Genomic DNA, 26,601 nt, shown 5'->3' with positions numbered 1-26,601 from the left:
TTGTAAAAAAAGGTCCTTTTTTTTTTTACGGATCAATTTGTGAAGCACCTGGGGGTTAAAAGTGCTCACTATGCATCTAGATAAGTTCCTTGGAGGGTCTAGTTTCCAAAATGGGGTCACTTGTGGGGGAGCTCCAATGTTTAGGCACACAGGGACTCTCCAAACTCGAAATTGCAACCGCTAAATATTCCAGCATATTTTCCATTCAAAAAGTCAAATGGTGCTCCTACCCTTCCGGGCCCTGCCGTGCGCCTAAACAGTGGTTTATAACCACATATGATGTATTGGTGTACTCAGGAGAAATTGCCCAACAAATTTTAGGATCCATTTTATCCTGTTACCCATGTGAAAATGAAAAAATTGATGCTAAAAGAAAATTTTTGTTGGAAAAATTAAAATGTCCATTTTTTCCTTCCACATTGCTTTAGTTGCTGTGAAGCACCTGAAGGGTTAATAACCTTCTTGAATGTAGTTTTGAGTAGCTTGAGGGGTGCAGTTTTTAAAATAGTGTCACTTTTGGGTATTTTCTGCCATATAGACCCCTCAAAGTAACTTCAAATGTGAGGTGGTCCCTAAAAAAAATGGTTTTGTAAATTTTGTTATAAAAATGAGAAATCGCTGGTCAACTTTTAACCCTTATAACTTCCTAACAAAAAAAAATTTTGTTTCCAAAATCATGCTGATGTAAAGTAGACATGTGGGAAATTTTATTTATTAACTATTTTGTGTCATATAACTCTCTGGTTTAACGGAATAGAAACTCAAAATGTGAAAATGGCGAAATTTTCACCAAATTTCCATTTTTTCACAAAGAAATGCAACAATTTGACCTAAATTTACCACTAAACATGAAGCCCAATATGTCACGAAATCGCCAGGATCCATTGAAGTGTTCCTGAGTTATTACCTCATAAAGGGACACTGGTCAGAATTGCCAAAAATGGCCAGGTCATTAAGGTCAAAATAGGCTGGGTCATGAAGGGGTTAAACATTAGTTTATGGTGAAGATAAGTAATTGTCTCAGTATTCTGCTCCTGTGGATGGAGAGGGGACGTGCCAAATTTCACCAAAATCGGGCGAGAACTGTGGATTTGTATAGAGCGGGCTACTACAGATTTTGAGTTTTATATATATATAGATTTTAACTTATACTATTAATGGATAGATTGCTATAATTGTTGTGTCCCACGAATGGGAACAACCTGTAATGTATATTCTCTGTGTTTGAGGCTTTTCCTCCAATCAGCAAAATTCCCTGTTGTTGCTAGGTAGAATTAGACTATGTGAAGATTGTCCCTATGTCCCTCCTGTAGTTGAGCTCTGTATTAGGTTGCTCCTCTCTTCCTCAGTTTTAGTCTACAGCAGCCATTACTCTAGACGCATGTGTACTGCCCTGTACAGGTTACTCCTTTTTACCTACTGTTCACTGTAACTAATATAAGATTTAGGAAGAAAACAGCATTGTTTCTCCTGGTCTTTCTACAGTTGCATTGCTGGTGGAGTTAAAACTATCTGCGGATGCCTGGTGGTGTGAATACGATTTATACAATTATCTAAGAAGCTGATAATAAGAATGCTTGGGATTTTCAGCCATCAGGAAGAGGCAGAATAATAATGTAACTGCTGTGTTTTGGTCAACTACACCAAAATAGGCAGAACTTGATGGGGATGTGTTACACCGTCCCTGCGTACTCACCCAGCCATCGCTCTCACGCTGCAGCCTCCCACCGCCCGACATCCACGGAGGTCGCCTCTGGCAGGTGCGAGGTCGGCGGCGTCCCTGCATGCAATGCGCATGCGCCATAGGCCGCGGCCGCGCCTCCCTCCTGCTTCTTGTGCTCCGGCTATGCCCTGACCCGGAAGCACCTCCCTGACCAATGGCAGACCAGACAAGAGCATATCAGGCTGCTTCCCCCTGTGGGAGGTGCCTGATCGTTGTGTTTCCAAGCACACTGGCCTCGCTGCATCGTGTGCTTTCAGCTCCTGCAATTCTGTTCTTGCCTGCTCTCCACAGCAGCCTCTCAGTCCTGTCTCCGGTGTTCCTGCCATCCTACTCCAGTCCTGTCTCCAGTGTTCCTGTTCCATCCTGCTCCAGTCCTGCTGTCCTACTCCAGTCCTGCCTCCAGTGTTCCTGTTCCATCCTACTCCAGTCCTGCCTCCAGTGTTCCTGTTCCATCCTACTCCAGTCCTGCCGTCCTACTCCAGTCCTGCCTCCAGTGTTGCTGTTCCATCCTGCTCCAGTTCTGCCGTCCTACTCCAGTCCTGCCTCCAGTGTTCCTGTTCCATCCTACTCCAGTCCTGCCGTCCTACTCCAGTCCTGCCTCCAGTGTTCCTGTTCCGTCATCTATACTTCTGTTCCACAGTCCTACTCCGGTCCATCCTGAGCCGCCCCTCTCGGTACCGGCTACCGTGGTACTCGAACCCTGTATAGGGGTCGGTTCCACCTGGCAGCTCGCCCGGGGCCCCTCGGTGCCACGTCCCAGAGGGTCCACTCCTGGAGTTTCCGGCTCCAGACTACCCACGCTAACAGGATGTAAACAGAGCATGGTTCAGAAGCTAAATGAGGAGCCTTTGGACTTATTCAGTGTTTGGTGTGTCTGGCGTATAGAGCTCTAGAGCAGTGCTCGTGTTAAAGAGAACAGAATTGTGGTGTTTTACCCTGAGCAGGAAGATCCCTGCAGCCACACAGACTGTATTGTGTGTTTGCATGCTATAGCGCAACAGAGTGCTACTTTATTTGTTTAGTTGTATATGGAGATGGCTACTCTTAGTAAGCACATGTTCATACCTGATTTCTGTTTGGAAGTGACAGTCAGTCTTTTGATATTTGTATGCATTAGCTCTCTGACTGAGTACTCCACCCCTCAGCCTCAGGTATTTTTAACCACAGCAGGACCCTCCCTTCCCATTAGTGATGGGTAGTTCATGAGTGAATAGTTCAAAATGAACTAATCTTCAGCGTGAACTAGTTCATCTAGTTCACCATCCTGACAGATAGTTCATTGTGAACTAAACAGCAAGTGGGAGGAGACAGAGAGTGATCCCTCATACAGCTCCAGGAAGCTCCCAGGTCTGTCTCACACTTGCTCTTTATAGCTCCTGATGCTGGAAAAGAAGGTAGTAAAACACTATACAACACATCAAATACAAATATAATAGTAATAATAATATTATTAATAAAAACTGAAATTGCACAGTAGACAGACACAGCTCATATGTGTGTATGAGAGAGAGAGTGTTTCTGTGTGTGGTTCATTCCCCTCACCTGTCTTTGTGATAACATTAGCCTCCTGTAGAGGATCAGCCTCCTGTAGCCTAGAAGATCAGTCTTGCTAAAATCTTTACCACTGGCTCCTGTTCTGATCTCAAAATGGTGGATGCTGAACTGCTTCTCAGCTCCCTCATACACAATCATTAGGAGTCAGTACTCTACACTACCACAGGTGGCGCTGCTGGGCTCAGTTAGATGCATCAGATTGAACTAGGCTGTCCTGATTCATTCTCAATAGAACATTTAGTTCAGCAGTTCATATAGTTCATTTAGTTCACAGGTCACATGATGCATTTCCTATCAGCTCCTCACAGGATAGGGTGGAGAATTATCAGGCTGTCTTATAGGAAGATTTTCTTTGCCCCGTAGCAACCAATCACAGGTCAGCTTTCTGATATTGCTCTGGCAAGTGAAATCTGATGAAAGTTATACATTTAAAAAAAAAGTAAGCTTTCCAGTACTTATCAGCTGCTGTATGCCGGAAGTCATGTGATCTTCCCAGTCTGACACAGCGCTCCTTGCAACATGACATTCTGTGGGACATACAGCAGCTGAGAAGTACTGGGAGGCTTGAAGATTTAAAAAAGAAAAAAAAGGAAATTACTAACTTGAAGAAATAACTTTTGAATTTTTTTTTGCAGACTGAGTACCCCTTTAACAAGAGTTTGTTATATAGTGATCAGATGTATTAACTATTTCTGATCATTTTAACAAAACTATAACTCATCCTAGGAGCCACAGCTTCTGTGTAACGAACTAGAACTGATCAATCTCTTCTCAGCCGAATCCAGAGAAATACTGAACTAAAGGAACTAAATGAACTAATCTTTTGAACTAATCTTTTCAGTGAACTAGTTCATGGTGAACTAATCACCAAAATGAACTAGATTGCCCATCACTACTTCCCATAGAGATGTAAACTTTAGTCTAAGAGAAGATTCACATTAGGCAGGTCCTGGAAAGAGTCACCTTATCGTGGCTGCCGGGCACACATGAATTGGCCAATTTATGCGCTAAGTATTCTCAATGTTTCATATTTTATAGTGCAGTAATGCAATTCAATTTTCATATTTCATGTTTGCATGGTTCAAAGCACTTCAGAGAGCTAATTTAATTGTTTAGTGGTTCAGGCACTAGCCACTCCAGGACCAGGGGATGAGGATACATGACTGGCCACACTGGGATCAGGGGACTACAAACACAGGACTGGCCACACCAGGACCAGGGGACTATTGACACAGGACTGGTCCCACTGGGACCAGGGGATAACGTTCAGGCTCTGGCCACACCCGGACCAGGTGTCTTCACAACTCACAAATAGTACACCTCACTAATTATTCAATACATTGCTTGGCGACTTCCTAGGGGAGAGGGAGTCTTTTATACAAGATGCCTCCCAGCTATTGGCTGGGAGCCAGCTTGCAGGTATACTACTTATGCTAAATGCCACTCAGCAACAAATTGAGGGTATTTAGCAACACCCGTGCGCTGCCCCTTTAAGAACGGGGAAGCGCAGGTACACGCATACTAGGTGTGCTGCCGGACCGCACGCACACAGACCAGGAAGTGACAGGGAAGCAGAAGAATGTTGAGAGCCGGGGCTGCAGGTAAGCCGGCGTCCCTGCACGGAGGGGAAAGGGGATGCCTTACAGGGGCACCAGCAATAGCACTACACACTGTAAGGCAACTTTACCTATTTAGTGGCTCCTAAAAAGTGATATAGCATATGGCAGGATACATTGTTGCTTTTATAAAAATGTTTGACACAACTCAATGGAAAACTGCCACATTTTAGCTACTGTTTATACTTCTGATTAACTAGTAAGTAAAAATGGGGCAATTTACAATGCAAGTTTTTCACCTTAAAGCGGACCTGTCAGCAGTTTTGGCCAATATAAGATGTGGCCACTACCTTTCAGAGCTTATCTACAGCATTCTATAATGCTGTAGATAAGCTCCCCATCCGACCTGAGTAATAAGAAATATAAGACTTATTATACTCACCCGGGGGGGCGGACTGGTCGCCCTCCTGCGCAGGTGTACTTCTCTGCCCTAAAGTACTTGCAGTGCACAGGTGCCAGGAAAGGTCAGAGAGGCTCAGTGCCTGCGCACTGCAGTACTTTGCTCTGCTCTCAACAGGGCAGAAAAGTACGCCTGCACAGGAGCGCAATGCCAGGGAGCCATGAAGCAAGCATGAGTGCGGCATTGCAAGAAAATGGGAGGCGCCGCACCCAGACCTGCGACATCCATTGGACCAGACTGCGGTTAGTATAGTAAAACTTATTTTTCTTATTTTTCAGGTCAGATCAGGGGCTTATCTGCAGCATTATAGAATAGTGCTTAAGGCTGTGTGCCCACGTAGCGATTTTTAAGCGTTTTTGCCGCGATTTTCGGCGCGAAAACGATTAAAAATCGTGTACAGAACGCCCCCCATGTATTCCAATGGCATTCCGCACATGCTGTGCTAATGCTGCGCTTTTTTCCGCGGCGGAATCGCATCGCGGAAAAAATCGCAGCATGCTCATTCTTTTGTGCGGAATCGTAAAGAATTGCCGCGATTCCGCACCCTTAGGAATGCATGAGAATCGCTTACTTCCCGTATGTGGCTATGCCCACCATGCGGGAAGTTAAGCGTCTCATGTGCGGTTGGTACCCACGGTGTGAAGGAGAGGAGACTGTCCTCCAGGCCCTGGGTACCATACCCCTGTAAAAAAAGAATAAAAAATAAAAAATTGGGGTATATTTACCTTCTCGCGTCCCGCGCTGCATTCCCGGTCTAAGCGTTCCCAGTAATGCCTTGCGGCAAGGCCCTGTAATGACGTGGTCTCGCGTGACTCTAGCGGTCTCGCGAGATCGCTATAGCAACTCGAGACTACGTCATCACAGGTCTCGCAAGGCATTACTGGGAACGCTGAGGCCCGGGAATGCAGCGCGGGACGCCGGAAGGTAAATATACCCCGATTTTTTTATTTTTCTTAGCATTTTAACATTCTATCTTTTACTATTGATGCCGCATAGGCGCCTCAATAGTAAAAACCTGGTCACACTTGTCAAACACTATGTTTGACGAGTGTGACCAACCTGTCAATCACTTTCCAAGCGATGCTTCAAATCGCTTGGAAAGTGCTTGAATATCACACGCGAAAATCACGGCCATAATCGCGGTGAAATCGCGTGGAAAAAAACGCGCGATTTCTGGGAAAGAGTCCGGTTTTTAGTGAGCGTTTTAAAACGCTACGTGGGCACATAGCCTAAAGGGGGTTGCTCAGGAGCGCACAGCTCCCCTGCCTTCTGCACTTATGATAATTTATAGTTTGGGTTGTTGAAATGGTTGAGTCACTGGATAGAACTAAGCTCCTCTGAAGCTGATAGCAGAAGCATGCCTATGCAACATCAGAAGAGCACAGGGTCACTGAAGTTGGCTGAATCCAGCACTTGCAATTTGTACAGCAAAGAGCTTGCAGGCTTGTGCTACTTGCCTAGGAAAATATCCATATCTTATACAACTCAGAAGTGACCGGTAAGTTTGGCAATGAAATGTTAACTAAATAATGAAAAATCCCTCTTTTCTTTAGAACAGAGAGGATTTCCAATAAGACATAAATTGGAAAGTTGCTTGTTTTTACAAACACTTTAAATGGTTTAGTAAGATGAGACATCTCTTTTAATTTTAACCATAGTGAGAGAAAATAAAAGCATTTTACCTACATTATATGTTAGATTCAGGCCACATTCACACGTTCAGTATTTGGTCAGTATTTTACATCAGCCTTGGTAAGCCAAAAAGGAGTGGGTGAAAAATACAGAAGTGATGACATGTGTCACGGGGTTACCGCAACAGAAAGGAGACAGAAGAAACTAAGTGGAATGATCCCACACTCCGTAGCCAGTTCTGTGAGGGGCATACAGTAAGGGTGAATAATGCTGTAGCCTTGTATGAGACTCCAGTCTCCTTTGAGGCAGCCATGTCTCTGCCAATCTGGTTTCATCGCCGTCTTCGCCAGAGACATAGGGAGACACCCTTTTATGCGGGAGGTTCAGAGCCAAGGGATTTGGGGACTGAGTCATCTGAGGAACCCATGCAGGTGAGTGCGGCAACTCACTCTGGAAAACTGTCTGTTGTTCGGCGGAAAGGGGGAGTGTGTTTTTACTGTGGTGAAACGGGTCATTTTGTGGGCACGTGTCTTTCCCTACCTCACAGTAAACAGCCGACGGAAAACTAAGTGGCTCGGATTGCGGTTAGGTTAGCAACCGGGTGTACTCAACACCTCCATGGGTAGGACACAATTTTTTCTGCCAGCTGAAATTCACCTGGGTGAAATTAAGGTAGATGTGTCTGCATTTCTGGACAGTGGGCCAGTTTTTAACTTGATTGACGCTAGGTTCGTCCAGGTCCAAAGCCTCAATCCATACTCTGTCCAGACCCATAATTGCCATTGACTTCACTCCTTTGAGACAGGGGTATTTTACTCAAGTTGTCCAAGGTTTACATCTTAAGGCAGGAGCCATGCACTCTGAGGTAATAGACTGTTTAACCTCACCTGTGGTTCTTGGACTTCTTTAGGTTGCTCTGCACAATCCTGTAGTAGATTGGAAGACTCTGGAAGTGGTAAAGTGGAGCGAGTATTGTCGAGGACACTGCTTGGGTACCCAGACTGAACAGGTTAACCATAATCTAGAGACTTATCTTAGGTGTTTTGTGTCTGAGAATCAGGAGGATTGGGTTACCTACTTACCGTTAGTCGAATTCGCAGTAAATAATCGTTGTCAGGAATCTACTGGTAAGTCCCCGTTTTTCAGGGCGTATGGGTTCCATCCTCATTTCAGCTCATTTAATAAAAATCGTTCTCCTGGATTACTTGAAGAGGAAAGGTTTTCATAATCTATTAGGTCCGTATGGCAGGGGGATACTAACAATTTAAGGAAGATGGGATCCAAATAGTAGTTGTCCTCTATGAACATTAAGATGAAGGTTCCATCTTGGAACCTGAGTCCCAGGTTAATCGGTCCTTATAAGATCGTAGCCATCGTCAATCCCATAGCATTCCACCTTGCTTTGCCACCCACCTTTAGGATCCATAATGTATTTCATTCATCTCTCCTCAAAAAATACGCTACAGCTTCAGAACTACCACCACTACCACCATCTCCTGTCATTGTCTATGGGAACTTAGAGCTTCAGATTGTGAAAATCATGGATTCTCATTTAGTTCGTCGGTGGCTTCAGTATCTGGTACATTGGAGGGGGTATGGTCCTGAGGAGAGGATGCCGGTACCATCATCTGATGTCCATGCGGCCAGACTAATCCGGTCTTTTCACGTGGCACACTCCGATAAACCCGGTCCTGAGGTACTGTCATGGGGTTACTGCAACGTCTGATTGCTCCTACTTCTGCACTGAAAAGAAGCAATTCACCTTCTTTTTAAATAACGTTAATTTCTTTTGGTAGAATAGGGGTTAATCGGCATGTTTTGAGCTCTGGTAGTCTGAGCTCTCAGCTGAGCTCGGTTAGCCACTCCCATTCCTTTTATAATCTGGGTCCTGATTGAAACCTTTGTCAGAGCAAGCTTATGCTACATAGCTTGGAGAAGAGGTGTTATCTGTGAGTGGGTTTGTAAGTGTGATAATTTCCTTCCCTCCTCTTACTTTGGTTTTTCCTTGTCCTCCACTCCCCGATGCATTCCTTTGTTATATGTGAGTGAATATTTATATGCTTGGTATTTTCAGTTACCCTTGTTCACGTTGCCTTGTTCGTCGGGTTGGTGTACTGCAGTGCACGGTAGCGCCCCTCTTCCCTGGATGGGGGAAGAGAACAGATGGAGGGCTGATTCAGGAGATAAGGCAAGGGTGGCGGCCCTGGCAACTTCATCTTCAGAAGTATTCCAGGTAATAGGGCAATCTAGGGTGCCCCATAGTGTTAGGGACAAGGAAAGAGCACCTGGTCCTGGGTCACCCGACAGCTGTCATGACAACGTGTTTCTATTATACTTTTCTTCTGATTGTTCCTCTCCTGATTATGCTTTACAAATACTGATGTAAAATACTGGCCAAATACTGAACGTGTGAACGTAGCATTAAAGTGAGTTTACAATATTACCTTATTATTGAGAATAAATTGAATATCACATTAAATCAGGTATAAACTTCTTTAGTTACAGGATTACACTAATTTTTTAATTACTGTATATACTCGCGTATAAGCTGAGATTTTCAGCCCATTTTTTGGGGCTGAAAGTCCCCCTCTCGGCTTATACACAGGTCATATACCAGGGGGATCGGCGAGGGAGGGGGATCGGGGGTGTCAGAGATCATACTCACCCCCTCCTGGCTCTTCTCTGCAGCCCCCTGCTTGTTCCATGTTCTCAGCATCCCTGCTCTTCCTGCTTCAGCGGTCACGTGTTACCGCTCATTAAACTCATGAATATGTGCATATTTATGACTTTAATGAGTGGTACCACGTGACCGCTGAAGCAGGAAGAGGCGAAGAGCAGCCTCTGAGAACATGGAACAAGCAGGGGCTGCGCTGCATAGACGAGTGCCAGGAGGGGGTGAGCATGAATGGGGGGAGCCATATTCACCAGTCCCCGTTGCAGAGTTGGCAACGCTGATGAGCAGCGGGCAGCAGGAGGTGAGTATACAGTTTTGGGTTTTTTTGTTTTTTTTGTAACGGAGGCAGCAGCAGCAACATGATGGGGCCACTGTCCTCATTATCTGGGGCCACACACTGTGCAGCAAAACTGGGGCCACTCGCTGTGCAGCATTATCTGGGGCCACTCACTGTGCAGCATTATCTGGGGCCACTCACTGTGCAGCATTATCTGGGGCCACTCACTGTGCAGCATTATCTGGGGCCACTCACTGTGCAGCATTATCTGGGACCACTCACTGTGCAGCATTATCTGGGGCCACACACTGTCCTCATTATCTGGGGCCACTCACTGTCCTCATTATCTGGGGCCACTCACTGTGCAGCATTATCTGGGGCCACTCACTGTGCAGCATTATCTGGGGCCACTCACTGTGCAGCATTATCTGGGGCCACACACTGTGCAGCATTATCTGAGGCCACAACAGACTGTGTAGCATTATCTGGGGCCACACACTGTGCAGCATTATCTGAGGCCACAACACACTGTGCAGCATTATCTGGGGCCACTCACTTTCCTCATTATCTGGGGCCACTCACTGTGCAGCATTATCTGGGGCCACACACTGTGCAGCATTATCTGGGGTCACTCACTGTGCAGCATTATCTGGGGCCACACACTGTGCAGCATTATCTGGGGTCACTCACTGTGCAGCATTATCTGGGGCCACACACTGTGCAGCATTATCTGAGGCCACAACACACTGTGCAGCATTATCTGGGGCCACTCACTGTGCAGCATTATCTGGGGCCACTCACTGTGCAGCATTATCTGGGGCCACTCACTGTGCAGCATTATCTGGGGCCACTCACTGTGCACCCTAGGCTTATACGCGAATGCTTTCCCAGTTTTTTGTGACAAAAAAGCTTCAAATAAGTTTAAAGAAGCTCTGTCAGTTCTCATGTCATGGCAGTTTTCATAAATATTTAGATGCACTATGAAAAAATAATGTTAGCGCAATGTTTATTAGAAATCGCTATTCCTCTGCTATAGAGAGAAGTATTGGAATAAGCGGATGCCCCATATTATAGGCCTAGTTTTTTGCTGTCAGTACTGATTGGACTGTGTCAAGGTGTGTAATGGTATGCTCTACTAAACCTAGTTGTCATTTAATCACACATTTCAGTGATGAATAATAGAAAAATGGCACAACACAGACTTCTAGTATTTGAAAAATAGACATGTCAGGAAAGCTGGTAAGTTCTGCAGAAGTGGTTCGCCAACCTCTATTCAAGCTTATCTGTTAGAGTCTGTAAACTTGATCAGATGTGTGCAGGGAGGATTTGAAGCAGATGAAATTCTGAAGCAAAAACTCCCATAGCATAAAACAAAAGAAACATATCTTTTAGAAAACAGCAAAAAACCATATTCTGAACCACAATAATTACAGTATCTCAGAACCTGAAGGGCTTACATTTGCTCAACAGCAGGAGTTAGACTTTATGCTGGATGGTTTTTTGAAAAAAAGAAATTCAGATTGAGAAGCCCATTAACAAATTTTTTAACGACACGTTGAGTATAACAAATTGCAATTGTGTCTGATATTTATAAATACAAGAAATTGTGTTTCTAAGATAATTATTAATATCAATATTGTTAGAATCCCAAACATGTTTCTATGTGCGCACTGGTTTACGACTCTGCTGGCACTTTAGGGGTTACTCTATGTTTTCATGCATCCGTCGCAGTTCACCAGCTGCGCCTGTTGCATGATATCCTATTTCTTTCACACATATTACGTATTAACTTCCACCTGCGCACTATAAGCAAAGTGCCACCAAGGACAGTGGAAATGGTTAAATTCTGCAAACACATGCGTTACTCCTCACAAGCCTGCTGCCCCCTCCCAGAGAACCTACTATATAAAGTGGCTGAGGGTAGAGGAGAGAGATCAGCGCACACATCCCTCAGACTCGCACAGCCCCACAGAAGGCACAGCACAGACATGTCTGCAGTTCCTCTCACTAGGATCCTGCCCATCGGGTTCCTTGCTCACCTACTTCTCTTCTCTTTTGTCTCACTCACTGTCTGCGTGGAATTCACTGAAGAATCCGGCAAACTAGGCAAAATCAACTTACTTCAGAGAGGAGGCAACCAGTGGGCAATTGGTAAGGAGAACTTTGACAATTTACACTCACGACACTGCCAACGCTAGGTTATAGGGTTAGTACCGGGTACCCCGCCACCATGCAAGACATTGGTCTGACCATTTATTATATCAAAGAGAAGTAAAATGAATATTCTCTTGGCACTGAAGCTAAACACTAGATGTAAAGACAGGCAAATGACTTGACAACAATGACCTTTGCAATGGCCACAATGACCTTTACAATGGCCTTTTAAGAATATGGGGTCAAATCCAGGCAGTGCCATGTATCATACATGAAAAGAGTCATTCTGGCGTGTGCTCATAGGGACGGATTGCCACTTAAGATTTCAGAGGGGAAGTATTCTGTGCCATCAAATGGTCCTACTAGCACTTCCAAAAGAGTCAACGACATGTTTCACGGGGTGATAATGCAGTAATGACATAATAGGGAGTAATACTATTACTGATGAAAAGTGATGAAGAAAGAGAAATCAGAATGAAAAGGAAATTTAAGATGAACTATATGCTTGATTGTTAGTAACCTGTGTACATGTATGTGATGGATAAAGTCATACTACATGATTTATGCAGAATGAACTGATTGTATTCTTTGTAATTGTCATGCATAAATGCCCAGAATAATTGAGACATGTATGCTACACCCTGGGGGAAGCACAGCAAGAAGCCAAGGCTTCATTTGGCAGCTCTGATTCTACTTTGACTTGGTATAGCTGGTGGCCGTTGTCGGATGACGATCATCTGACAGTAAAGACCATCAGGTCTATTGTAATAATACTGACATTCTAACGATAGGGACAAGTATAGACTTTCTTGGTAGCTACTGATAAGTACTACAGTTGTGTAGCGTAATACAATGCAGCAGGTATCTAAGCAATATCTGAGTGAGACACTAAAGATCACTTCCATATGGGAAAGTTTAGAAATTGTAAAAAGAAAGTTGGACTGATCTGGAACAATTCTTTATTTCTAACACTTCCTTGAAGCTGGTATAACACACAGATTTCTGACCGGACTGGTCCTACCGATATTTTCTTAGCTTAGAACCAATTCTTATCTGGAATATCCTAAAATATAACCTTTCTATCCCTTATAATGTAGATATCTGTCAGATACCATTTACACGCTACAATGATTGTGCCGGACAAATTTTTACACACGTCAGTCTTGTGTCAGATAAGACAGACTTCACTGAGATGAATCGGCCGTTTACACACTATTTAAATTGATGTTAGTCTGATTAGACAGAAATTGTATTATCTGACACACTGAACAGTTGGGCACAATAAAGCAAAGGAAACACATGTCATAGCAGAATCAGGCTGCCTGATGTTAAAGGGGATAACCCAATGCAAACTTTTATCAGTCATTCACAGTTTAGGTAATAAATGTATGATCATGGGGGCCTCATCAATAGGTTAACAGGACCATGATCATGAGAAATCGGGCCCCTTGTTCCCCATGTGAATGGAGCCATAATGCATATGAATGTCCGCCGCCTAACTAGATGTGTAGACAGTGACAGGTAGCCATGGCCATTTGTGCCTTATGGTTTCTTTCACATGAAGGACATGGGACCCCAGTTCTCCTGATCGTGGCAGTTTGAATGGTCAGATCCCCATTCATCATACCATTATCATCTATTTTTGGATAGGCATTAAATGTTGTTGGACTTAAGTTTACCCAAATTACAAAACTAGGCTGATCTTAAAAATGAAATTTTTCACAAAGTTCTATACACCCTACATTCACATTCCTATTGTAAAACAATAAAGCTACGGGTAAAATTACCGGAGTCAAAAATATGCATATAAATATTACTCACTGCCAAGCAATCTACCAGAGCGTAGAGAAATGTCCAGATAATTTGACTTCTTATAAAGTGTTTGAGCCATTTCTAGTTAATTAAAATCAACATTCAGAGTATGTGTTATTGGGTCTATAATAAAATTGCTGTTAATGTTTCTTGAAAAACAAGTAGCTTAACCTTATGCAAAGAGAATCTTTTGACACCTAATCTGAGAGCAGTATGAGGTAGAGACAAAGCCCTTGATTCAAGTGATGTGTCACTTACTAGGCTTCTTGTTGTAGTTTTGATAAAATCATTGTTTTATCAGCAGATTATCACTAGAATGCTGCCACGTAGTCTTCCATATCTTTGAGCTTTGTGTAATCCCACCCCCACCACTGATTGGCAGCTTTCTGCCTATACACAGTGTACACAGACAGCTGCCAATCAATGTGTTGGAGGAGGTATACAGGGCTCAGCATTCCGAGAACTGGCAGATCTGCAGCAGATAAAATAGTAACCAAACAGCCTAGTATTTGTATGACACATCACTGGACTCCGAGTCCCTGCCCCTACATCACGCTGTTCACAGATGGGGGAGCAAAAACCTGGAGTAAGAGTCCATTTAAAGTTGGAATGATCTGGACTACAATTACTTCCTCCCTTGAGAATGTAATGACTCTTTGCCTTGAATGCCTAGTTGTTATGTAGTAAATTGGTGAGCTATCAGTGCCTGTCTAGATTAAAGTAGTGGTCCACTACCGGACAACCCCATCTTAAATATTTCAGGAGCCCAATTAACATAAAAATAATGGACACTCACCTCCTGCATCGACGCAGTTCCAGCGATGTTCCCGGAGATTGGCGCGATTTGTCATGTCACCTGCAGGCTGCAGCTAATCAATATTCGGTCAGAGCAGACATCCATTCTGATGGTTTAGTAAAAGCTGCAGCTCACGAGCGCCCACTGATTGGCTGCAGCCTGCACGTGCATGTTTTCTATGTTCACATACATTATTTATATATTTCTACAAACATTTAAGTGTCTATGAATTGACTTGCATTACAGTCTGTGGCTCTCCTGCTGCTGACATAATAGTTTGAGGCTTTCACATGTTCACACAAACTGGGAGAGCCATAGGTTTCATAAGACGTGTGTATTGCTTACGCCTCTTTCACACGTCCGTTTGTCTCCATCAGTCAAAATCCGCCGTTTTGCAAAAAAACCCGGATCCGCCATTTTTCTTGGCGGAACCGTTTTTCTTCCCATTGACTTGCATTATCGGCGGATCTTGACGGATGGTCATCCGTTGGATCCGATTTTTCACGGATTGGCGTCCGCTGACATGTGAGGACGGACAATGAAACTTTTTTTTGGCTGGCTAGATCCGCATTTGTCACTGCGCATGCCCGGAAGAATTGCCTTTGGCGGAAATTTAACCCTAAATCCCGTTCTGGCGGCTGAAGAATCTCTCTATCTCTCCTTTAAAATGCAACCTTCGCCGGATCCGTCAACACAACGCTCTGGTGCCCCACGTTGCTATCCTGCCGCTGTCGGATCCGTTTTCCATCATTTTAGCGGGTTTCAACTGATCTAATAAACGGAAATGTGAAACAGGCCTTAGTGTGATCAATACATTACACACAAGTTACTTTTGTTCGTAATATTGATTAAATAAATTCATGCTAATTTTTATTTCTGTGGGGATTAATAGAGACTATATACAAGCCATAAAATGGCTTCATGGAAGGAGAATCCCTCTGCATGCTTTAGGATAGCCTGTATTCTGTCCTGAAAGAATACAAGTAGGAATGGCAGTCTGTATTCTGCAGGGGAATCATCATCTGAAATCCCATAGGGTCATTTAGTACGCTTCCGAAGCTTAAAGGGAATCTGTCACCCCCTTGGATGTATATAACCTATTAATATGGGCATACAGATTATAGAAAGCTTTATCTAGTCCTACCTTTATGCCTCATATCTGCGGTATTGTGCAGAAATCCTCTTTTATTCCTTTATGTTAATAAGTTCTTCCAGGCGCTGGGGCATGTGATGCCTGGAAGAAAACTCTGCCTCCGGTCTTCATTAGCGTACCTGTCACCTCCCATTGGTGTCACAGTGTTGGCCTGCACAGAACAAACAAGAAGCCAATGCCCATAGAAAGGTGGAAAATTAACATGGAATATCGCCACTGCAGGGCGCAGGCGCGGGACAACCCTTAGGCATCACAGGGTATGGTGACGCTGATGGGAGATGACAGACATGCTAATGAAGACCAGAGGCAGAGTTTTCTTCCAGGCACCGCCCGCCTGGAAAAGCTCATTAACATAAAGGAATAAAAGAGGATTTCAGCACAACAAGACCGCAGATATGAGACATACAGGTATGACAATTTTAAGCATTCTAGAACCTGTATACCCTTATTAATAGGTTAAATACGTCCAAGGGGGTGACAGATTCCCTTTAAAGAGGATTTGTCAGCTCTCTGTAGTAATTGTATTTCATAGAAAAAACACAATCTTGCGATATAACTATAATTCCAAGAAAATAAGAAGAGAACCATAGAACTGTGATAAACCCCTTAACAACCGTCGATATGCTTTTTAATGGCCGTAATTAAGGATACTTATTCCTCAGCGCTGCTCTTTTTTGGGAGTGACATATAAGGGTGTAGCGCCCACCAGCGTTGGAAAATCTCTAGGGTCTTGGCAACTGGGGGTAGCTGAGACCCCGGAGAACATGATTCGGGTCGGTTTTTACTGCCCCCAGTATTATGATTGCAAAAAAAGTCCAGTTTCCCATTCATTTCTCTATTCTCTGATATGATCTAGTACACCAGAGAAGAGATAAATGGGGTCCCCCAAGCTCCCCCGGTACCTCCACCATCCTCGATCCATACAGCTCCGTCCCCTGGCCCTCCACGTCTTCTTCCTGAAAGAAAATGGTGGGTGCATCCGCAGTGCGCCCACCATGATCTGCCAGTCAGTGGGCCTATCACAGTGATCAAAATAAAAAAAATAGTAAATCAAACCCCCTTTGTCACCCCCTTAGTTAGGTAAAAATTCTAAAATAAAAAAAAATGTATTTTTTCCTATTCTTTGCAGTTAGGGTTGGGGCTAGGGTTGGTGTTAGAGCTAGGGTTAGGGTTGGGGTTATAGCTAGAGTTAGGGTTGGGGTTAGAGCTAGGGTTAAGGTTGGGCTAGGGTTAGGGTTGGGTCTAGGGTTAGTGTTGGGGTTATGGTTGTGGTGTTGGGGTTATAGTTGTGGTGTTGGGGCTACGGATGTGGTGTGATTGTGGTGATGAAGTTACGGTTGTGGTGTTGGTGTTGGGGTTACGGTTCTGGTTAGCGTTGGGATTAGGGTTATGTTGGGGTTAGGGCTGTGTTAGGGTTGGAGACAGAATTGGGGGGGGTTCCACTGTTTAGGCACATCAGGGGGTCTCCAAAAGCGACATGGTGCCCGCCATTGATTCCAGACAATTTTGCATTCGAAAAGTCAAACGGTGCTCCCTCCCTTCTGAGCCCTGCCATGCACCCAAACAGTGGCTTTCCCCTACATATGGGGTATCGGCATACTCAGGAGAAATTGCGCAACAAATTCTGAGATCTATTTTGTCCTGATACCCTTGTGAAAATAAAAAAGTTTGGGTCTTAAATAAATTTTTTATGAAAAAAGTAAAATGTTCATTTTTTCCTTCCACATTTCTTTAGTTCTCGTGAAGCACCTGAAGGGTTTATAAACTTCTTGAATGTGGTTTTGAGCACCTTGAGGGGTGTAGTTTTTAGAATGATGTCACTTTTGGGTATTTTTCTTTAATATTGATTCCCCAAACTCGCTTCAAATGTGAGGTGGTCCCTAAAAAAATAGTTTTGTAAATTTTGTTGGAAAAATGAGAAATCGCTGGTCAACTTTTAACCCTTATAACGTCCTAACAAAAAAATTATGTTTCCAAAATTGTGCTGATGTAAAGTAGACATGTGGAAAATGTTATTTATTAAAGTGAACCTGTCAGCAGTTTTGGCCGATAAAAGATGCAGCCACTGCCTTTCAGGGCTTATCTACAGCATTCTATAATGCTGTAGATAAGCCTCCGGTCCGACCTGAAAGATAAGAAAAATAAGTTTAAGTATACTCATCCAGGGGGGGATCCGGTCCGATGGGTGTCGGGGGTCCGTGTCCGGCGCCTCCCATCTTCTTGCAATGTCGCCCTCCTGCTTGCTTCATTGCTCCCCGGCATCGCACTCCTGCGCAGGCGTACATCTCTACTCTGTTGATGGCAGAGTAAAGTACTGCAATGCGCAGGCGCTGAGCCTCTCTGACCTTTCCCAGTGCTTGCGCACTGCAGTACTTTGGTCTGCCCTCAACAGGGCAGATAAGTACGCCAGGCGATGCTGGGGAGTGATAAAGCAAGCAGAAGGGCGGCATCGCAAGAAGATGGAAGGCGCCGGACATAGACCTGCGACACTAATCGGACTGGACCGCACCGGACTGCCCCCGAGTGAGGATAATAAAACTTATTTTTCATATCTTGCAGGTCAGATCGGGAGCTCATCTGCATCATTATAGAATGCTGTAGATAAGCCCTGGAAGACAGTAGCCATATCTTATATCGGCCAAAACTGCTGACAGGTTCACTTTAACTATTTTGTGTGACACGACTCTGATTTAACCCCTTCCTGACATCCGACGTACTATCCCGTCCACGGTACCCGGGCCCGTATGACCGTGGACGGGATAGTACGTCTACCGCGATCAGCGGCGCCCACGTGGTGAGCGCCGCTGATCGCGGCCGGGTGTCAGCTGATTATCACAGCTGACATCCGGCACTATGTGTCAGGGGCGGTCACGGACCGCCCCCGACACGTTAACCCCTTGCACACCGCGATCAAACATGATCGCGGTGTACCGGGAGTTAAAGGGAAGCATCGGCAGGGAGGGGGCTCCCTCCGTGCTTCCCTGAGCCCCCCACGGCAGCGCAATGTGCAGCGCTGCTGCGGGGGGCTCCTATCCTCCAGGCCCCCGAATCCAAGATGGCGACGGGGGCCTTCGGGGACCTGAGGAAGCTGGCTTCCTCAGTGCCTGCAAAGCGCAGGCAAGAGGAAGTCTGCTTCAATGCCTGTGACAGATTGCTGATCTGTCACAGTGATCTGTGATGTGACAAATCAGCGATCTGTCACAGGACAGTGATGTCCCACCTGGGACTATGTAATAAAGTAAAAAAAAAATTAAAAAAAAATGTAAAAATAAATTTAAAAAAATCGCCAAATAAATTAGTAAAAAAAAAAAAAAATATTCCCCAATAAATTCATTTTTTGAAAATAATAATAAAAAAAACAATAAAAGTACACATATTAGGTATCGCTGCGTCCGTAATGACCCGCCCTATAAAACTGTCCCATTAGTTAACCCGTTTAGCGAACCCCTTAAAAAATAAAAATAAAAAACGAAGCAAAAAATAATGATTTATTATCATACCGCCAAACAAAAAGTGTAATAACGCGCGATCAAAAAGACGCATATAAATATCCATGGAACCGCTGAAAACGGCATCTTGTCCCGCAAAAAACGAGCCACCACACAGCATCATCAGTGAAAAAATAAAAAAGTTATAGCTCACAGAATAAAGCGATGCAAAAATAATTATTTTTTATATAAAATAGTTTTCATTGCATAAAACCGACAAAAACATAAAAAAACGACCTAAATGAGGTATCGCTGTAACCTTACTGACCCGAAGAATAAAACCGCTTTATCAATTTTACCGCACGCGGAACGGTGTAAACGCACCCCCCCAAAAGAAATTCATGAAACGCTGGTTTTTGTTCATTCTGCGTCCCAAAAATAGGAATAAAAAGCGATCAAAAAATGTCACGTGCCCGAAAATGGTACCAATAAAAACGTCAACTCATCCCGCAAAAAATAAGACCTCACATGACTCAGTGGGTCAAAATACGGAAAAATTATAGCTCTCAAAATGTGGTGATGCAAAAACTATTTTACAATAAAAAGCGTCTTTTAGCGTGTGACAGCCGCCAAACATAAAAACCGCCATAAATAGTAAGTCAAACCCCCCGTTATCACCCCCTTAGTTAGGGAAAAATAATAAAACTAAAAAAAAGTATTTATCTCCATTTTCCCGTTAGGGTAAGGCTGTGTGCACACGCTGCGGATTAGGTGCGGATTCATCTGCGCGGATTTTGTAAACTCCGCAGGTGAAACCGCAGGTCAAAAGACCTGCGGTTTTACCTGCAGATTGCTCGCGGTTTTGTCCTGCGGTTTTTCATCTCCTCATTAGAGGAGATGGCAAACCGCAGGAGAATCCGCAGAAAGAATTGACATGTCAATTCTTTCTGCGGATTGAAAACCGCAGATAATCCGCGCGGAAAATTCCGCACCGTCTGCACTGCGGTTTTTGATTCCCATAGGGAATCATGGTACTGGGGTCCGCAGCAGCCAAAACCGCTGCGGAACCGCAGTAAAATCCGCAGCGTGTGCACACAGCCTTAGGGTTAGGGCTAGAGTTAGGGCTAGGGTTAGGGCTAGGGTTAGGGCTAGGGTTAGGGTTAGGGTTAGGGTTAGGGCTAGGGTTAGGGCTCAGATTAGGGTTAGGGGTGTGTTGGGGTTAGGGTTGGAGTTATAATTGGGGGTTTCCACTGTTTGGGCACATCAGGGGCTCTCCAAATGCAACATGGCGTCTGATCTCAATTCCAGCCAATTCTGAGTTGAAAAAGTCAAATGGTGCTCCTTCCCTTCCAAGCTCTGCCATGCGCCCAAACAGTGTTTTACCCCCACATGTAGGGTATCAGCCTACTCAGGACAAATTGCAAAACAATTTTTGGGGTCCAATTTCTCCTGTTACCCTTAGGAAAATAAAAAATTGGGGGCAAAAATATCATTTTTGTGGAAAAAAATGATTTTTTTATTTTCACGTCCGAGTGTTATAAACTTCTGTGAAGCACTTGGGGGTTCAAAGTGCTCACCACACATCTAGATAAGTTCCGTGGGGGTCTAGTGTCCAAAATGGGGTCAGTTGTGGGGAGTTTCAATAGTTTAGGTACATCAGGGGCTCTCCAAACGCACATGACACCCGCAGACCATTCCATCAAAGTCTGCATTCCAAAACGTCACTGCTTCCCTTCCGAGCCTCGACGTGTGTCCATACAGTAGTTTTCTCCCACATATGGGGTGTCAGCGTACTCAGGCCAAATTGGACAACAACTTTTGGGGTCCAATTTCTCCTGTTACCCTTGGGAAAATGAAAAAATTGGGGACTAATTGATCATGTTTCTGGAAAAAATACCATTTTTTTATTTTCATGCCCTGGCATTATAAACTTCTGTGAAGCCCTTGGGGGTTCAAAGTGCTCACCTCACATCTAGATAAGTTCCTTAGTGGGTCTAGTTTTCAAAATGGGGTCATTTGTGGGGGGTTTCCACTGTATAGGTACATTAGGGGCTCTCCAAAGGCAACATGACACTCGCAGACCATTCCATCAAAGTCTGCATACCAAAACGTCACTACTTCCCTTCCGAGCCCCGACGTGTGCCCATACAGTAGTTTTCACCCACATATAGGGTATCAGCATACTCAGGACAAATTGGACAACAACTTTTGGGGTCCAATTTCTCCTGGTACCCTTGGGAAAATAAAAAAATGGTGACTAAAAGATCATGTTTGTGGAAAAAATACGAATTTTTTATTTTTACGCCCGGGCGTTATAAACTTCTGTGAAGCACTGGGGGGTTCAAAGTGCTCACCACACATCTAGATAAGTTCCTTGGGGGGTCTAGTTTACAAAATGGTGTCATTTGTGGGGGGTTTCCACTGTTTAGGTACATTAGGGGCTCTCCAAAGGCAACATGACACCCGCAGACCATTCCATCAAAGTCTGCATTCCAAAACGTCACTACTTCCCTTCCGAGCCCCAACGTGTGCCCATACAGTAGTTTTCTCCCACATATGGGGTATCAGCATACTCAGGACAAATTGGACAACAACTTTTGGGGTCCAATTTCTCCTGGTACCCTTTGGAAAATAAAAAAATGGTGACTAAAAGATCATGTTTGTGGAAAAAATACGAATTATTTATTTTCGCGCCCGGGCATTATAAACTTCTGTAAAGCACTGGGGGGGGTCAAAGTGCTCACCACACATCTAGATAAGTTCCTTAGGGGGTCTAGTTTCCAAAATGGTGTCATTTGTGGGGGGTTTCCACTGTTTTGGTACATCAGGAGTTTTCCAAACGCGACATGGTGTCCGATCTCAATTCCAGCCAAAAACGTCAAATGGCGCTGCTTCCCTTCCGAGCTCTGCCATGCGCCCAAATAGTGGTTTACCCCCACATGTGGGGTATCAGCGTACTCAGGACAAATTGCACAATAACTTTTAGGGTCCTGTTACCCTTGGAAAAATAAGAATTGAGGGTGAAAAGATCATTTTTGTGGAAAAAATATGATTTTTTTAATTGTATGGCTTTATGTTATAAACTTCTGTGAAGCCCATGGGGGTTCAAAGTTCTCACCACACATCTAGATAAGTTCCTTAGGGGGTCTAGTTTCCAAAATGGTGTCATTTGTGGGGGATTTCCACTGTTTTGGTACATCAGGGGTTTTCCAAACGCGACATGGTGTCCGATCTCAATTCCAGCCAAAAACGTCAAATGGCGCTGCTTCCCTTCCGAGCTCTGCCATGCACCCAAATAGTGGTTTACCCCCACATGTGGGGTATCAGCGTACTCAGGACAAATTGCACAATAACTTTTAGGGTCCTGTTACCCTTGGGAAAATAAAAATTGGGGTGAAAAGATCATTTTTGTGGAAAAAATATGATTTTTTAATTGTACCGCTGTACGTTATAAACTTCTGTAAAGCCCTTGTGGGTTCAAAGTTCTCACCACATATCTAGATAAGTTCCTTGGGGGGGTCTAGTTTCCAAAATGGGGTCACTTGTAGGGGGTTTCCACTGTTTAGGTACATCAGGGACTCTCCAAACGTGACATGGCGTCCGATCTGAATTCCAGCCAATTTTGCATTGAAAAAGTCAAACGGCGCTCCTTCCATTCTGAGCTCTGCCATGCGCCGAAACAGTCGTTCCCCCCCACAAATCAGGTATCAGCGTACTCAGGACAAATTGCACAATAACTTTTGCAGTCCAATTTCTCCTGTTACCCTTGGTAAAATAAAAAAAAATTGAACCTGAAGTATTTTTTTTGTGAAAAAAAGTTAGATGTTTATTTCTTTTTAAATATTCAAAAAAATTCCTGTGATGCACCTAATGGGTTAATAAACTTCTTGAATGTGGTTTTGAGCACCTTAAGGGGTTCAGTTTTTAGAATGGTGTCACTTTTGGGTATTTTCTATCATATAGACCCCTCAAAGTGGCTTCAAATGTGATGTGGTCCTAAAAATAAAATGGTGTTGTAAAAATGAGAAATCGCTGGTCAACTTTTAACCCTTATAACTTCCTAACAAAAAAAAATTTTGGTTCCAAAATTGTGCTGATGTAAAGTAAACATGTGGGAAATGTTACTTATCAAGTTTTTTGAGTGCCGTATCTCTGTGATTTAAGGGCATAAAAATTCAAAGTTGGAAAATTGCGGAATTTTCAAAATTTTTGCCAAATTTCCATTTTTTTCACAAATAAACGCAAGTTATTTGAATGAAATTTTACCACTAACATGAAGTACAATATGTCACGAGAAAACAATGTCAGAATCACCGGGATCAATGGAAGCGTTCCAGAGTTATGACCTCATAAAGGTACAGTGGTCAGAATTGTAAAAATTGGCCCGGTCATGAACGTGCAAACCACCCTTGGGGGTGAAGGGGTTAAGGGCACAAAAATTTAAATTTTGAAAATTGCTAAATATTCAAAATTTTTGCCAGATTTTTTTATTTTTTTTTCATAAATAAACACAACTCATATCGAAGAAATTTTACCACTATCATGAAGTACAATATGTCACGAGAAAACAATGTCAGAGTCGGGAATCCGTTGAAGCATTCTAGAGCTATAACCTCATAAAATGACAATGGTCAGAATTGTAAAAATTGGCTCGGTCACTAGGGGTTAATATATGTACGTTTGTTGAAAAAAAAAAGTAAAGTCGCTGCTGCATAGGGAGGTGCATGTTATATCACAAGATTGTGGTTTTTCTATGTTATTTTTAATTGCCATACATTATTGACTAATTACATTTCGAGAACATTATTAACCCCTTTCTGTCATGTGACGTACTATCCTGTCCATGTGCCCTGGGACTTAATTCCCAGGGACGGGATAGTACGTCACAGCGATCAGCGGCGCCCACGTGGTGAGCGCTGCTGATCGCAGCCGGGTGTCAGCTGATTACCTCAGCTGACAACCCAACACGTTAACCCCTTGCACACCACGATCAAACACGATCGCGGTGTACCGGGGCTTAAAGGGAAGCATCAGCAGGGAGGGGGCTCCCTCCGTGCTTCCCTGAGCCCCCCACAGCAGCGCAATGTGCAGCGCTGCTGCGGGGGGCTCCATCCCTGCAGGTTCCCGAATCCAAGATGGCGACGGGTACCTTCGGGGGCCTGCAGGGAGCAAAGCGCAGGCAAGGAGGAAGCCTTGTGCAGTGCCTGTGACAGATCGCTGATCTGTCACAGTGATCTGTGATGTGACAGATCAGCGATCTGTCACAGGACAGTGATGTCCCACCTGGGACAATGTAATAAAGTTTTAAAAAAAAAAAGTGTAAAAATAATTTTTAAAAAATCGCTAAATAATTTAAAAAAAAAAAAATTCCCTAATTCATTTTTTAGAAATAAAAAAAACAATAAACGTACACATATTTGGTATCGCCGCGTCCGTAACGACCCGCCCTATAAAACTGTCCCATTAGTTAACCCCTTTAACGAACCCCTTAAAAAATAAAAATAAAAAACGAAACAAAAAATGATTTATTATCATACCGCTGAACAAAAAGTGCAATAACGCGCGATCAAAAAGACACATTTAAATATGCTTTGTACCGCCGAAAACGTCATCTTGTCCCGCAAGAAACAAGCCACCATACAGCGTCATCAGTGAAAAAATAAAAAAGTTATAGCTCGCAGAATAAAGCGATGCAAAAATAATTATTTTTTATATAAAATTGTTTTCATTGCATAAAAGCGCCAAAACATAAAAAAAGACCTAAATGAGGTATCGCTGTAACCGTACTGACCTGATTAATAAAAGGGCTTTATCAATTTTACCGCACGTGGAATGGTGTAAACGCACCCCCCAAAAGAAATTCATGAAACGCTGGTTTTTGTTCATTCTGCGTCCCAAAAATCGGAATAAAAAGCAATCAAAAGATGTCACGTGCCCGAACATGATACCAATAAAAACGTCAACTCGACCCGCAAAAATAAGACCTCACATGACTCAGTGGGTCAAAATATGGAAAAATTATAGCTCTCAATATGTGGTGATGCAAAAACTATTTTTACAATAAAAAGTGTCTTTTAGCGTGCGACAGCTGCCAAACATAAAAACCCGCCATAAATAGTAAATCAAACCCCCGTTATCACCCACCTTAGTTAGGGAAAAATAATAAAATTAAAAGAAAATGTATTTATTTCCATTTTCCCATTAGGGCTAGGGTTAGGGCTAGGGCTGAGATTAGGGTTAGGGGTGTGTTGGGGTTAGGGTTGGAGTTAGAAATGGGGGTGTTTCCACTGTTTGGGCACATCAGGTGCTCTCCAAATGCAACATGGCGTCTGATCTCAATTCCAGCCAATTCTGCTTTGAAAAAGTCAAATGGTGCTCCTTCCCTTCCAAGCTCTGCCATGCACCCAAACAGTGTCTTACCCCCACATATAGGGTATCAGCATACTCAGGACAAATTGCAAAACAACTTTTGGGGTCCAATTTCTCCTGTTACCCTTAGGAAAATAAAAAATTGGGGGCAAAAATATCATTTTTGTGGAACAAAATGTTTTTTTTATTTTCACGCCCGGGCGTTATAAACTTCTGTGAAGCACTTGGGGGTTCAAAGTGCTCACCACACATCAAGATAAGTTCCGTGGGGGGTCTAGTTTCCAAAATGGGGTCACTTGTGGGGAGTTTCAATAGTTTAGGTACATCAGGGGCTCTCCAAACGCACATGACACCCGCAGACCATTCCATCAAAGTCTGCATTCCAAAACGTCACTACTTCCCTTCCGAGCCCCGATGTGTGCCCATACAGTAGTTTTCTCCCACATATGAGGTATTAGCGTACTCAGGACAAATTGGACAACAACTTTTGGGGTCCAATTTCTCCTGGTACCCTTGAGAAAATAAAATAATTGGAGACTAAATGATCATGTTTGTGGAAAAAATACGATTTTTTTATTTTCATGCCCGGGCTTTATAAACTTCTGTGAAGCCCTTGGGGGTTCAAAGTGCTCACCACACATCTAGATAAGTTCCTTAGGGCGTCTAGTTTCCAAAATGGTGTCACTTATGGGGGGTTTCCACTGTTTAGGTACATCAGGGGCTCTCCAAAAGCAACATGACACCCGCAGACCATTCCATCAAAGTCTGCATTCCAAAACGTCACTACTTCCCTTCCGAGCCCCGACGTGTGCCCATACAGTAGTTTTCTCCCACATATGAGGTATCAGCGTACTCAGGACAAATTGGACAACAACTTTTGGGGTCCAAATTCTCCTGGTACCCTTGGGAAAATAAAAAAAATTGGTGACTAAAAGATCATGTTTGTGGAAAAAATGCGATTTTTTTATTTTCACGCCCGGGTGTTATAAACTTCTGTGAAGCACTGGGGGGTT

At 43.7% G+C, this 26,601-nt stretch overlaps 1 protein-coding gene and 1 long non-coding RNA gene across 2 annotated transcripts in view; one reads left to right on the top strand and one right to left on the bottom strand.

Moving 5' to 3' along the window:
- Positions 1-14,747, bottom strand: part of LOC141092977 (uncharacterized) — a 67,416-nt gene extending 52,669 nt beyond the window's left edge. Inside the window, exon 1 of the long non-coding RNA XR_012232966.1 lies at positions 14,639-14,747. This is a non-coding gene — a long non-coding RNA (uncharacterized lncRNA). The remainder of the gene's footprint in view (positions 1-14,638) is intronic.
- Positions 11,788-26,601, top strand: part of LOC141092976 (bombesin-like) — a 31,778-nt gene continuing 16,964 nt past the window's right edge. Inside the window, exon 1 of the mRNA XM_073579361.1 lies at positions 11,788-12,027. Coding sequence (XP_073435462.1) covers positions 11,865-12,027 — 163 coding nt within the window. The 5' untranslated portion in view covers positions 11,788-11,864. The remainder of the gene's footprint in view (positions 12,028-26,601) is intronic.

Source organism: Dendrobates tinctorius, unplaced genomic scaffold (genome assembly GCF_039654945.1).
Source record: "Dendrobates tinctorius isolate UK_male_01 unplaced genomic scaffold, ASM3965494v1 ptg000062l, whole genome shotgun sequence".
Taxonomy (NCBI): Eukaryota; Metazoa; Chordata; class Amphibia; order Anura; family Dendrobatidae; genus Dendrobates; species Dendrobates tinctorius.
This window is presented reverse-complemented; position numbering and strand designations above follow the sequence as displayed.